This window comes from Phascolarctos cinereus, unplaced genomic scaffold (assembly GCF_003287225.1).
Source record: "Phascolarctos cinereus isolate Bilbo 61053 unplaced genomic scaffold, phaCin_HiC Scaffold_8;HRSCAF=390, whole genome shotgun sequence".
NCBI lineage: Eukaryota > Metazoa > Chordata > Mammalia > Diprotodontia > Phascolarctidae > Phascolarctos > Phascolarctos cinereus.
Genome location: NW_027556291.1, coordinates 21,650,456 through 21,665,796, shown reverse-complemented (window position 1 = coordinate 21,665,796; position 15,341 = coordinate 21,650,456). Strand labels below are relative to the sequence as shown.

General features: G+C 38.7%; 1 protein-coding gene across 1 annotated transcript in view; it reads left to right on the top strand.

The window, feature by feature from the left end:
* Positions 1–15,341, top strand: part of LOC110193009 (connector enhancer of kinase suppressor of ras 2-like) — a 556,515-nt gene that overhangs the window by 144,854 nt on the left and 396,320 nt on the right. The window contains exon 2 of the mRNA XM_078147936.1: positions 13,827–13,990. Coding sequence (XP_078004062.1) covers positions 13,827–13,990 — 164 coding nt within the window. The remainder of the gene's footprint in view (positions 1–13,826; positions 13,991–15,341) is intronic.

Here is a 15,341-nt window from a genome sequence, read left to right as displayed (position 1 = left end):
GAGAACTAACATTTGTCAGTTAAATCACTCTGGAACTGGATGCTGTATATTCTATCAGTCTCTCAATAGATGGGCTGGCTATATATGTGTGTGTGCGTGTGTGTATGTGTGTATTATATATGCACATACACATATATATTTGTTATTCTGAACTATGGCAAGCACCAACGAACATGGACGTACTCATACAGAAAGAATAACGAAAGAGGATTATGTGTGAAACTGTACGTCTCTATTGGTTTTTTAAGAAGCATACAGTAAATTTAACATGTTAGTTTCAAAGCTGTCTTGATTATCTGTATCTCTTTCTGAAAGTCATTCTTTTGTCTTCTGTGTATTTTTAAAGAATGATTCAATGACCTTCTTTTCTATCTTTTCTATTTTTTGGCACCATTATCAACGACCCCTTTCTCCTTAAACCTCTTCCCAAATTAAAAAAAAAATCTCCAGTATAACAAATAAGCACAGTCAAGCAAAACAAATTCACACATTGGTCACGGCCAAAAATTCTGATCCGTTCTGCACATGCAGTGTATCATGTCTCTCTCAGGAAGTTAGTATTATGTTTCAGCACTGGTCCTCTGAAATCATAGTTGATCATTATATTGATAAGAATTTAAGTCTTTCATAGTAGTTTTTTTAAAGTAGCGTTAAATAGTTTTTAAATAATGTTAAATAGTCTTGTATAAATTGTTTTCCTTGTTCTGCTCACTTCACTCTATATCAGTTCAAACAAGTCTTCCCAAGGTTCTCTGAAATCCTTTCATTTTTTATGGCTCAGTAATAGCCTTTTACCTTTACATGCCATAATTTGTTCATTTACTCCCCAAATGATAGGCCACCATTTTGTTTCCAATTCTCTGCTACAACAGAAAATGCTACCATAGGCATTTTGTACATATAGGCCCTTTCCCTCTCTCTTTGGTCTCTTTGGGGTATATGCCTAGTAGTGGTGTCACTGGGTATGCACAGGAATATACACAGTTCAGTGACTTTTTGGATATGGTTCCAAATTTCTTTCCAGAGTGATTTGACCAATTCAAAGCTAAAGACTGGCCTTTCTCATTCAGTAAGTGCTTATTATGCTAAATGCTGGTGATACAAATGAAAAACAAAAACAATCTCTTGCCTCAAGGAGCTCATATTCTGATGGGGGAGACAATATGTAAATAGCTAGGTACATACAAGATACAGAAAGAAATCTCAGAGAGGAAGGAAGGCCTAGCAGCAGGGGGAACCAGGAGAGGCACTCCTGCAGAAGTTAGGATGTGGGCCTAGTCTTAAAAAGAAGGCAAGGAAACTAAGAGGCAGATGTGAGTCAGGAAAGCAGAGAAGGAGGGAGAGCCAGCATAAAAAAAGTCCTCTGTTTGGTAAGGAATAGTAGTGTGGCTGGATCCTGAAGTGCACAGAGAGGAGTAAAGTATAAGAAGAGTGGCGAAAGAGGAAGGGCCCAGATTATGAAGACATTGAAATGCCATTGATAGGGCTTTTTGTTGGAACCCAATAGTAATAAGGAGCCAGTTGTTTTTGTTTGTTCGTTTGTTTTTCAGTTGTGTCCGACTCTCCATGATTCCATTTGGAATTTTCTTGGCAAAGATCCAGAAGTGGTTTGACATTTCCTTCTCCAGCCCATTTTCAGATGAGAAACTAGGCAAACAGGGTGAAGTGACTTCACATAGCTAGGATGTATCTGAGGCTCGATTTGAACTCAGGTCTTCCTAAGTTCCAGGCCCAGCACTCTATCCACTGTACCACCTAGCTACCCAATAAGGAGCCGATGGAGTTTATTGAGATAGAGTCGATATATTTGTCCCACTGAATTTCAATATTTGAACAAAATTGTCATCTAGTGCTTCCACTACCATATTCCTTACTGGGTCCCTCCAAGTCATTCAGGCTAGAAGGACAGTGACTGCTCACAGGACCAGTCCCATTACTGATTGGCACAAGGGCTTTGACCTGCTCTATTTCTGCCACTCTTTAGGTAGCCTCATGCGCATATCCCCCCTACCATCCCACTCCCAAGGGCTCACTGTATTGGTCTCAGAGTTAGTGCAAACACTCAATCAGCTTAGCTACCATGCCCAGCTTCATTCTTACTCATTATTTTCCTTGAGATTATAGACCTTGTGTTCTTCAAATGCTTTTGTTGTCATTTTGTCTAGTTCTAAAAAGAATCCCTTCAGTAATCTGATTGGTGTAGTACTAAATAGACTAGTTATTTGTCCTGTAATTTCATTGGTATGGGGAACTCTCAAAGGATGAAACTACCCCTACAAATGCAGGTCAGTACCTACTACAGTGTCATCTTACAGTTGCCTAGAGCACTGAGAGGTTAAATAACTTACTCGGAGTCTTTATGTCATCCTGCCTGTCATGGTACTAAACATTTACGTTAACATAGGTGGTATTTTCATCTTTATCATATTGGAGTGGCCCAACCATGAACAGTGAATATATTTTATTTAAATCTCCTTTTATGTCTACTTGTAATTGTATTTATATGTGTTTTTATAAATCATGTGTCTCCCAGATATTTTATGCATTTTGTTGTTATTCTCAATATAATTCCTCTTATCTCATTCTGGTTTTTCTCAGTACTCTGTGGAAATACTGATGATTTTGTGAGTTTATTTTATATCCTGCTACATCACTATAGCTATTAATTGTCTCTGTTAGTTTCTTCATTGATTTCCTAGCGTTTTCTAAGTACCTCATCACGTCATGTATAAATAGGGATAGTTTTGGTTCTTCCTTATTGGAGTTTATACCTTTATTTTGCTTGCTAATCTTATTACTACAGCTAGCATAGCTACAACTATGTCACATGACAGGGAAAGAGTATTGTTGCTTTACTCCTATTTATACTAAACAAACTTTCAGTGTTTTTTCCTTGCTCACAATTCTGGTTCTTGGTTTCAGTTTGTGATTTTTGATCATCTAAAATAATGCCTATGATTTTAGTTTAGTTATTTTTTTAAACAGAAATGAGTGCTGAGTTTTGTAAACTATTTTTAGCATCTTTCAATAATTATGTGTTTTTCTTACTTTTGTCATTTTTTATCATTAATTTAAACAACACTATACTACTAATCAATGATTTCTAATCTATAATGTTTATTTTGTGAGGTAGGCTAGGATGCCAAAACCTATTTGTAGCTGCTTTTCAAGAGATATGTTTGATCTCACTGAGTAAAACTTCTTCAGGGATCCTGCTTCTCTCTCATCTCAACTTTGGAACATTTTGAAATTGCTCAGATTTTTTTCATGCCATCAGGGAATTAAATAGGTTTTTTTGGGTAGCATAAATACCTAATTCTCTAAAGAGTTGCCTTGTATAGCCTTAACCTGAATAATGTATTTTCCCCAAAGATCCTGGCTTATCATCAACTGGGGGACAGTTTAAACCCTAGGAGCTTATTGTGTTTCATACATAGAATTTCTCTGTATGGACATTTAAAATATATTTCTTTCTGGCAATCAACTAGCTATTGCTAAATTACTTGTTTAATTTATGCTTTCCAGATTTCTATTATAGCTACAACTGTATTCTAAGATCTCCCCAACTTACATTTTTTTTCTATAGAAGATCCCCAGAGAAAGCAAATATATTTATTCTGCTACTGTTGTAAGACCCATTCTCACATTATGTATATCCTAGCTGTTCGGTAAGCACAACATACGCTTTTGCATACACATTAAATAAATATAATGGAACAAAGCAGCAAGACAGTTCAATGGTAATATTATGCTATATTTTCTCCATTAAACCCCCCATTTAACGAGTATAACAATAAATAGCAGATATAATCATAAATGGACATGTAATTACAAAAATGGAAGCTATTTATGAAAACTAACAATACCACTGCTTAGGCAGTACAAACTTTATGTTAGAAAAATTGAAATGCTATTTTTTGGGAAACATTTTCAACTTATTCCTCTATTAAACAAAGAAGATATAGTTCCAGAAATCTCAATGATAGGAGTGTGCCAGGCCACTGCAGGGATATTAAGAATGAATTTCACAGCCCATTGACTTTTTTATCTTTCTTACCTGCTTGCTCACCAGTCGTCTAGAATAACTGTCATCTAAACCCTCAGTGGGAGCTCACTGAAAAAACACAGGGAAGAGGCAGGTATTAAGAGAGGGGAATACCCAGGATCCCTTTCTGCCACCCATGGAAGGCCATCCTATTACTGTTGATTATTTTCATAGACCAAGAATTGGTAGAGAGTTTAAGGGTTATTGAATCCCATTCCTTCCTTATGTATTGAAGTGACTTGCTCAAAGTTAGCTCATTTGGCTTCGTGAAGTGATTTTTGAAACCTTCTCTGTCCTGCTCACCACCCTTCTGAAAGCATTTTCTTCCTCCTCAGATTTTCTTAGAAGGCTTTCACCCCATCTCTCCTTTGTCCTCTGCCTTGTATTGTTCTTAGCTCTGTCTGTATGTGTTATGCTCTCCAGTAGAATATAAGCTTCTTGAAGGCAGCCCCCGTCTGACTCAAAATCCCCTAGCACAGTGATGTAAAAATATTAGGTATTTAATAAACGTTGGCTGAATTGAATTAAAGTGTATTTCCTTGCTGACTTTATGTGATAGAGTTTTGCCATAGAGTCTGTGGTTTCTGGGGATTCAATTTATTTCAATTCAGCTAAGGTTTTATTAAGCTCCTGCCATGTGCCAAGCTCTATGTGATAGGCAAAGGGTATACAAAAACCAAAAGAAAAATACTCTTTGCCCTGTTGAAGTTCACTGTCTACCCCATTTATATCATCTTCTAGAAGTGCTGTATACCTTCTACCTCCTAATTCACAAATGCCTTTGGGGCAATCATGTGCATTTAAAAATAAAACCACATACACACTTTGTAAATTAAAGCTTTAAAATGATGAAGTGAGTTGGATGTTGCTTTACATCTAAGGCTTAAACAGGTCTTTTCTTTTCTTTTCTTTTTCTTCTTCTTCTTCTTCTTCTTCTTCATCTTTTTTTTTTTGCTAGGCAATGTGGTTAAGTGACTTGTCCAGGGTCATACAGCTAGTAAGTGTTATGTGTCTGAGGCCGGATTTGAACTCAGGTCCTCCTGAATCTAGGGCTGGTGCTCTATCCACTGTGCCGCCTAGCTGCCCCTAAACACGTCTTTTCCACTTAGTTCCAGCCCCTGTGGGACAGTGCAAAGCTCAGTTTGAGATTAAACCTTAAAGAATGAAACTTTAAATGCCACAAGAGTTTGTTGAATTTTGCATATCACTGTTTTTGAGAAGCTCACGAGTATACCTTTATTAACCTTGTAGTCTTTAGTAGGCTATTTAGTTTTTTAGGAAGAAAAGAATGTATGAGGACCTGCTGGCTAGGTAAAATTAAGCTAAGCATCTCTGTGGCAATAATTGAGGACAGGTTCTTCTTTCCAAAGTGGTATGCTGGTAAATGTTTAACTGGCTCTCTGAGGGGAAAATGTACCCATAACACTCTTATGTTTAATTTACATTACAAACATTTTCGCTATTACTTTGTTAAATCTAGACAATCAAAATGACAATAAATCAAGCCCTGATTTGTGGCTTTTGCCACTTAAAATTTAACAATCGGCTCTAGCAAGCTGATTCAAGCTTTCTCTAGCACACCCCTATACTAGCTTCCTGAATCATAAACACTTCCACAAATGTGACAAGTGGGAGGTTTGAGTTTTCCCTTGGCCAGCTTATTTACTGTGGTTGACACACAATTGCCTTAGAAAAGACCATCTTCTCTCAAATTATTTTAGCTATTTTTCTTTTTGTTGGCTCCAACTTGAGGCTATAATCGCAGTTGCAGAGAATAGGCCATGATTTCTTTTTAGGTGGAGAGGTGGATTTCTTTCCAAATTATTTGTGCTGAGATAGTAGAATAGATGAATTATTAAGGACAAATACTAAGTGGCATCCATTCAATCATGGGAATTGTACAGGGAAGAAAAAGACATTGTCTCCAATTGACTGTGCTCTCCTAGTGGCTGGTTCTCAGATACCAACCATGTTATAGGTGGTTTTTCCCAGTGTTCCCTTGGGAATTAGACTGAATTCTTTGGTCTAGCGTTGATTTGGCCTCAGTCACATGGGCCAAGGATTTTTTTGGAAAAATATCTCCTATATGGCCATTCTGGAATGACCTCATTTTAAGAGAAGAAAGATAAGGGAGGTTCCAAGGGATGCACATGATTGTATATGGAAGGCCTTGCTAGTTTACAGTAGAGATTTTGAAATGGGAGAAGCTCTGTGTTTGCAAAATTTCGATCCAATAAGGAAACCTCAAAAGATCAAGGTAATTTGGGTGCCTTTTAGATAGGAAGCCAACTTTGGTGGTCTCCCTGTTTTATTAACCTATTAACTCTGTGTTTGAAAAAAAATTCAGAAAATACACTTTCTGGCTATATTTTGTATATTGAGTTTTATTTACTATATGTGCTAAACTTCCTTCAAGGCAGTTTAACCTTATTTTAAAAATGGAACTGCCTCATACCTCACTGGTATTCATTTGTTTCTAATGATCAATGTGGGACCAATGGCAGACAATTATAATCCTGTCCTTTATGTAATACCAATACCCATTGCCCTCCTCTACCTTCCCCCAATAGGGCTTGCTGCTTTGAGCTGCTTTTCCAGTAATAGCAATAGATTTTTCGTGAGCCACCCGCCCTTTCTCAACTGGACCCCCTCCTTTCCAGGGCCAGAAGCTGTGCCCTTTGACTAGGGCTATGAGGGCTAGTCTGGGGATGTGGAACGTCACATATCCAGCTGAGCCACACCAGGCTAGCATCTTGACTCTCGCCTAATTAGCCATGTGTTCTAACTGCCTGAGACAAGCAGTCATACACCTGGAGAAGCTGGTATTGAACAGCAGCTTGAGAAGATAGTAGGAGCAAAGAAATACTCTTTCGTCAGTTACAATGAATTTAGTTTCTGACAAAGGAATCAGTGCATGAAATGCTGTTTGAAAGGCTCTCAGCAGTATGCTTTTTGCCTGGGAGACTAGAATAAAATTAGTATTTGTTTTAGTAACCGCAGGCAGGGATAACAAAGATGTCAGAGCTGGCAGTATGTCTGCAAAATGATCAAATATTCACCATTCCCTTTTTTGTGTGTTTTTTTTCCAGTAGTGATGTGGTACTCACCTCCCAGCCTAACTGTGGGGGGTCTTTATAATTTCTGGGGATTCAAGCAGGACTGAGAGAGAGAAAGCAAAGAGAGTACCTTGGCAGTGGGCTTGAAGGGATCCATGAGAGGATTGTCTGCCTCAAAATATTTCTTCACTACTTGACATTCTGCCAGTTAGTACCCATTTCTTTGATTTATCCTGCTTCACTCTTGGTTGTGGCCGAGATGCAGATACTGAAGAGAGTAGGTACAGTGAGTACTAGTCACGCAAAATTTGGTGGGTTTTGGTTTTTCTGCCTGTTAACTAGATGAAATTTGCTACTGGGGAAGCAGAAGTTGTAATGGTGGCAGGGATGTGGCTAGCATGGTCATATTGGATACTGAGAGGAGAGGAGACAGGGTAGAGTGGAGTTCTGGCCATCCAGAGGATAGCATGGTGAGTAGGGATGGTAGGCCTTAGAGACCAGACAGGGCTGTAGAAAGGGAAGGTGGGAACTCTGAAGACCATCTTCTACTTCACAGTTTTGCTCACCTGATAAATCCTGGAGTTGCCCTGGAGGGAAGAGGAGTTGTAGTAACAATAATAATGAAAAAATATATATGTGTGTATACACACACACACACATACATATAACACAAGTATGTGTGTATATATAACACATACATATGCATGCATGCATATATACCTACATATATACATATATACGTGTGTGTGTGTATCACTTTGTATCTCATTTGAGTCCCAGACAAACTGTGAGGTACTGCAAATAGGATCTCCATTTTACAGATACTGAGGCTCAGAGAAGTTAAATGACTTGCCCAAAGTCACTAGGTCATAAGGCTAGTAAGAGCTAGAATTCACACCCAAATGATCTAGATTACAAGTTGAGAACTCTATCTGTAAAACTAATCTCTAAGTTTCATTTAGATTCTATTATAGGAGAGCCCCAGAGGAATTGATAAGATTGATGTGGCTCTCCCAGGAACCCCTGGAATGAACTGGCGCCTACAAGGGGGGGTGCTGAAAATAGGCCCATTCTCCTGGAGGTCCTTGTGATTGACTCAGATATGGTATAGTAGAAAAAAGCACTAAGGAGGTGAGGGTTTGAATTCTGGTCCTATTATTACCCTAACCTGTGTGACCTATGGCAAGTCACTTAATCCCTAAGCCTCAGTTTCTTCTTTTGTAAAAGGAAAGGGTTGACCTATGTGATTTCTAAGGTTCCTTCCAGTTCGAAATCTTATGCTCATGTAAGGCTCTCCTTCACAAATGTGTGTGTGTTGTGTGTGTGTGTGTGTGTGTGTGTGTGTGTGTGAGATAGATAGATAGATAGATAGATAGATAGATAGATAGATAGATAGATAGATAGATAGATGGATAGATAGTACTCTCATCCCTTAATAGCTATGCAGCCAGAGGAGCTACTGAAGCCTTCCTAGGATTGAGTGTGAGACAAAGTATGCAGTGATCACTTTTCAGTTTCTGTGTGAGAAATGACCGAGCTGGCCAGCTCACTGCTAAATGGCTATATCTCTAGGTGACAGCCTTTTGCAGATCTGTATTTGTCTCAGTGCTGTGGATGAAGGTGTTCAGATTTTCATAGGTCTTATGAAATGTATAATGGAACTTAGCCTTAGGAAATTATGCCTTTGTTAGGTGAGGGGAGAAGTTATTTGGTGATTCATTTTTCAAATGAATATTGTTTTTAAATCCTTTGGCTAGCATCAACTATTTATTTTGAAATATACATCCTCCATTTCTTGAACCAATTTTTTGCCAGACAGGCTAAAGTTATGTTCCTGACAATCTTGTTTAAAGCTTACACCTGGCAGAGTGGAAAATTCCAACAAACTGACCCAGGTCTGACTCACTGAAGCTGGAGCTTCTATGCTCTCAAAGTAACAACCATGTATTAGTATAGCAAGATACTCTTCCAGGCAAATCATTGTAGAGGAACAGCTAAGTGAGCTAATTTTTTTTCCTTTTGCCAATCAGTGGAGAAACACTTAGAACCATAGCCATACAGGGCTGGAAGAACTAGTAACACGTTCCTTGATTTTTTGACAGGGCTACCCTTTACCCATTTAAAAAATAAGATAGACTTTTAAAAATGGAGCCAGGTCTTGGGGAGGAGAGTAAATCAATCTACTCATGTTATATGATATGCTGAAGATACATAGGTAGCAATCAGATGCCCCCATTTCCCTTCTCTTTAAGAAGAACCAGAGCAAACTCAGGTGTATGTTTGAGGGATAGTGGTGAGGGAGGTGATACTCTCTCCTAGACCCCTTTCAGATGGTTTTTATGTAATGTCAGCTAGAGAGTTCATAATCACCTTTGGTAAACTCATCCCTTGCCTCACAACCCTCTTTTTTGTAAAAACGTTCTGTCTACTATGGCATTAACAGAGTTATAGAAATTGGACTTGTAGTAACATTGGATCTTATCTTCTTCAGTTTTTACCAGGGACATTTAATATTGTACTTAAGTCAATTCTCAGTTGTCTCTATGTAGACTATTTTATGGAAACTTTAAAGCAAACCAGGTTAGGGCCCCTGGCAGTTGGTGTATATTCAGAATATAGTTATTATTTACTACAAATCTGCTGCTATAGAAAAATAATGTGTTCCAATGGCAAATATAATGTGGTTTGGATCATGTATTATTTTGTGTTCTATGTTCTGCTGTAATCTTTAAAAAGGGAAACTTGACAGTTGCTTTCTCTCTAATTCAGAGTCATCCCCAAACAGCACCTTATCATTTGAATAGAAGACATTTTCATTCTAGTACAAAATGCTGGCATAAGTCCTGTCATATGTTTTTCTTCAGATTAGTTAATTTCCAAAGTTTACTATATTTTTAAATAAAAATACTTTGGACTTACTTACTGTCATCTTGCCTTTGTTCTGTAACATCCAATCTAAGTAAGAGTTTGTTTGTTGCTTCACATGAAAGTCTGCACGTTCTTGAAGATCTCCAGATTGGACTTTTGCAGTTTTCTCCTCTGATAAGGTTTCATAACTTTGGGTTTTTCTGAGATACTCTGAAGCACACTCTTAGTTCAAATGCTAACCGTCATTTGTTTGATGAAATTCAACTGATAAAGGGCCTTTAAAATTAATTTGGAGGTTTTCTCTTTTAGCCTTTGAATTTTCTCTTTCAATTGCAGACCTAGACATACCTACCTACCTACCTACCTACATACATACATGCATAGGGTATGTATAACACAAATAGATAAACCTAACTTCCTGGCTGATTGCTCGAATATTATCTGACATTTTGAGTTCAGAAAAATTGAAATGCTTTGAACTATTGGCTTGTCCTCTTAATTTTTTTTAAAAAAATTATTTTTACCTTATCTTCTTTTCTGAACATCACCCTCCTCTCCCCACCCCTCCTAGTAAGCCATTCCTTGTAACAGAGAAAAAAATAATTTCCTTATTCAGCATCTGCTATGTACATGTCATTATACTAAGTGCTGATAGGGATACAAGGAAGTGGGAAACACAGTCCCTTCCCATTCTGGTGGATGCTGCAGGGCAAGCCTCGTTGTCCATAGCCATACAGGTAGTAAATGTGGAGGTTAGATTTGAACCCAGTTCTTTTGGACACTAAATCTGGCACTTTGTGGATCATAAAACCAAGAATGTGTTGTGGCAAAGGACCTTCAAGTTCATTTAGTCCAACTTCCTCATTTTACAGATGAGGAAATGGAAGCCCAATACATTCCCACTCTCTGTTCCATATCCCAGTGGCTTCCCCCCAAATAAATGGTTTGTGTGAGTGAGCAATCACACACTTTAGTTGGCTCTTCCCAGGTCCACCCTCTCTCAGCTGCATAGTCACAGGAGCCATGCATGTTAAATGGATTACTAGATAGCAGGATTCCTTGGAGTCTTGTTGGTCATTTCCAATCTACCATCATGGCAGAGTTCTTCTTCTTCTTCTTCTTCTTCTTCTTCTTCTTCTTCTTCTTCTTCTTCTTCTTCTTCTTCTTCTTCTTCTTCTTCTCTTCTTCTTCTTCTTCTTCTTCTTCTTCTTCTTCTTCTTCTTCTTTTGGCTAGGCAATGGGGTTAAGTGACTTGCCCAGGGTCACACAGCTGGTAAAGGTCAAGTGTCTGGTCTGAGACCAAATTTGAACTCAGGTCCTCCTGACTCCAGGGCCAATGCTCTATCCACTGTGCCACCTAGCTGCCTCCCAAGGCAGAGTTCTTAAAAGAAATCTCTGCTCTGTATGTATTCTTAAAGAATATAGCTTCACCGTATTGTGTTGCTTTAAAGTTCACCCATATGAATTGAGGACATAACAGTAAATATCCAAGCTGTTGCCCCACATCTTTGAAGAAGAGCCTGAAAAGCGAGATGATCACTTTTGGTTCAGTGTTTCACAAAAGCAGAAACCCATAGGGGGAATTTGGATGGAACGAGTGATAGGCAGTGGAGTGACAACATGTGTCTATTCATATGCTATAGAAATCAGCTGGAAAACTGCAGACGTTAAGAATATAGTTAATATGTTCAATCACACTGCAATATGGCAGTCATTTGAGCATCACAACTCTTTCTGCTAGAAAATCTATCAAAATACAGATGGCATAAAAAGCTGGAAGTTTGTGTGCCAGATCATGAGAATGAGTTTTCTGCCTTTAATTGATGCTCTAATTTTATAAGAACATGCTGATTAATGGACTACTGAATTCTAATCAATTCTTAGCCCTGCTGAACATCTCTGGGGATATTTGCAATGGACTTGATTCATCACCCCCATTTAGACTGCCCAGCCTTCATACGCTCCTTTAAAGAAATGACCGGCTCTGATTAACAGCGCTTTCAGACTTCTAGCCAGGCATACGTTTTTCAAGCAGCTTGCTCAATATTGGAGTGTTAACAGTTCAAAAGTGGCATCTGAGAGTAAAGGCAAAGACTGTCATTCTATGGCATTCTTGGAGGGAAGATTCCTTCCTTCTTTTCTCTCCTTCTTCTTCCTCCCTGTTTTCTCACTTCCCCCACACCCTTTTCCCTGAAAGGGCTTCTAAAGTTAAAGGATGAAGATGAATGATATTTGGTACCTCTGTAGCTGAGGCATTCAATGCTATACAGTCCTTGCATGCTTTTATTAAATTTCTATACAACCCAATTCCTTAGCCTACTCCTGCTGTTTGGGTGGTGATGCATCATATTCTAGCGTCAGTACCTGCTGCAGTTTTTAAAAGAGAGTGTTGGAACCTGGGGTGCGTGAAATGTTCAAGACATTTAGCTTCAATAAATTACTTTGTGCATCTTTCTTTTATGACTCATTCTCTAAACATATATGAAGAGTTGAGGCTGGTTAAAATGGCTTTAGATAAGGCATCAGCATTTCAAGGGGAGTCACTGAGCAAAATCTGAAGTGTATAAAAACTACTGTGTGTGGAAAGTAGAATGATGCCTAGTTATTGTTGTGAAATATAGAAAGTGCACTGTAAATTATCCAGGCAGATCCACATTTTTGTTGACATAAGCAGGCAAAGAAGGTGTCCAAGTACCCTGTTGACATTGTTCACCATCTCGCGTCTGCTTTTGTTTCTCCAAGGAGTCTGGCACATGCTCCCTTAAACCAGAATTCTTACTTCTCTCCCCTACCAAGTGAGATAATGAACCAGAAAAAAACTGCAAGTTGAGAGGGAGGACCCTTCCGTTTTGCTTCAGTCTGAATTTTGTTGCTGTTTATCTGGAGAGTGGGAAGGGAATGGAATCAGGAACCCCAAAGGAAAACTGATCAAAGTTCTTGTCCTTCATGAGTTGCTTCCCCAGTGTTTCTTTTTTGAGGTGAAACCTCGCTGGCTTTGATTGATCTCCAGAGCACCCATCTCCCCAGGCCATCATCCTCACCTGAAACTTGGACTCAGTCATAAACTGGAACCACCATAGGCTCAGCTAGATGAGCTTTTCTTGTTATTGTTGTTGTTGCTTTATCGAGACCAGTGCAAGGCCTCCACAGCATTTCCTCACCATCTCCAGACATCTCAAGTACTTCCCCTCCCTTCTAGTTTTCCTCTGTGGGTTGTCTTCACCCCCATTCGAATTCCTTGAGTTGCTTGCTTGTGTCTGGACCCTCTACACTCAGTATGGTACATTATAGTATTTACTTGGTACATTTATTTCTCAATGTTGGTTATATGCTGTCCTTAAGTAAAATAAGCCATTATATTTATGACAGAAAGGACACTACAAGCCTACCCTTCGGGCTTGCTGGTGAAAGGTGCCCATCAGCTCGACTGATACACTTTAGCCATGGTATATGTACAATGAAGGCAGATTTTTAGTTACCACTATTTTTTTTATACTTTTAAATGTTTGTCTAATGCTCAGCCTAAACCTCTGCAATTAATGATAGACAGCAAACTTATTGTTATATCACCTCTAGTTAATTTCTCAATCATTGGTGGAGGCATCCACAAATCAAGTTTGTGAGTTCTTCCTATCCCAGTCTTTTTGAACTCAGGAACAAAGGATGCTGACTTTGAGGTAGGCTGTTAGGATACAGGGCAAATGCAACATCAGTACTGAAAAGGGCAGCTTTGTATTAGCAGCACAAGCTGTTTTCCTGCTTCTTCAAATAAATGGATGTGTTGGGTTTTTTTTCCCCAGGAGCTGTAATCCCTATTTTCTTTGACTTCCTTCTCTGGCTTTTCATGTCTTTCCCAGGTCTTGATGACTGTGTCCAACAATACATTGATAATTTTGAAGGTGAAAACATCAATGGAGAACAGCTGCTACGCATAACAAATCAAGAACTTGAGGATCTGGGAGTGATCATTCCTGATCACCAAGAAAGAATTTTAGAAGCAGTTGATTTACTGAGTATATTGGTAAGTAAAAATTGGCCTACTTACATCTCTTGTGTTGTTAGTTACTTAAAAATCACTTAAAAGTAAGAGCTCTATGTCTCAGGGCATTTTCACCATTCAGATTCATAGATGGTAATTTGTCATAGTGCCATGGCTGAGAAAGGGAGTGATCCCCACCCTTATTGCCCTGGGGGATCTTAGCTAGGGTGTACAAGGACAAAATATACGGGAGCTTTTTTGAAGGAACTTAGGCATGGCCTGTCTAAAGCTGCTGCCTCGCAGCAATTGGTTTCAAGAGTGGCCTCATAAATCAGCTTGGGAATCCCTGTGAAATCAAAGCAGAGGATTCTAGAAGGAGGAGGTGAGAGAGGCTGCCACCTTTACTAAAGCTTACGATGAATCAAAGGATGAGAAGGGAGTTATTGAGACTAGACATGAGATCCCAGGCGACTGTCTCTACCCCTAGGGATAGATTCCCCCTGTGTTATGTTGTGGCTGAGTCAATAGCATTTTCTGTGAACCCAAAAGACATTTATGAATTGAGAACTTAAAGTGTTTAAATATTTGCTTAAATTTTTAAATATTTGTTATTTTAACAAAGTGCTTTTTAATTAAAATAATATTTATTAATTTTCAACATTCCTTTAAAAACTTTTGAGTTCCAAATTCTCTTCCTTCCTCTAGCCCCTCCCCCACCCATTGAGAAGGCAAGCAATATAACATCAGTTATACATGTGGAATCATGCAAAACATATTTCCATGTTAATTTTGTTGCTAAAAAGCAAGAAAGATAAAGAAAATGAAAAAATTATACTCAATTTGCTCTCAGAGTTCCTCAGTTCTCTCTCTAGAGGTGGATAGCATTTTTCATCATCAGTCCTTTGGAATTGTCTTGGATCGTTGTATTGATTAGAGTAGAATAGCTAGCATTTATATAGAACCCACTGTGTGCCGTGAACTCTGCCAAGCACTTTACAAATATAAACAAAGTCTTTTAAATGTGGATTTATCATTTCACATAATCACAGAATCTTGAAGTTGGAAGGGAATTCAGAGACTATGTAGTCCAACCTCAAATTAAGCCAGGATCCCCTTTTCAGCAGGTCCAACAAATGATCGTTTGTATATTCAATAAACATTTCTATGCCTAATATGTGCCAGGCACTGTGCAAGGAATACAGAGATAGAAATCAATCAGTTTTTTCCCTCTATGAGCCCACATTCTATTGGGGAGGGCAGACTGGAAACAGCACGAAAATAGACATTAAATACAAAATATGAACAAATTAATTTCGGGGGGGAGGGCACTAGAAACTGAGGTGAGGCAGGGAGAGAGTCAGGAATTGCTTCCTGAGGTACATACCACTTGAGT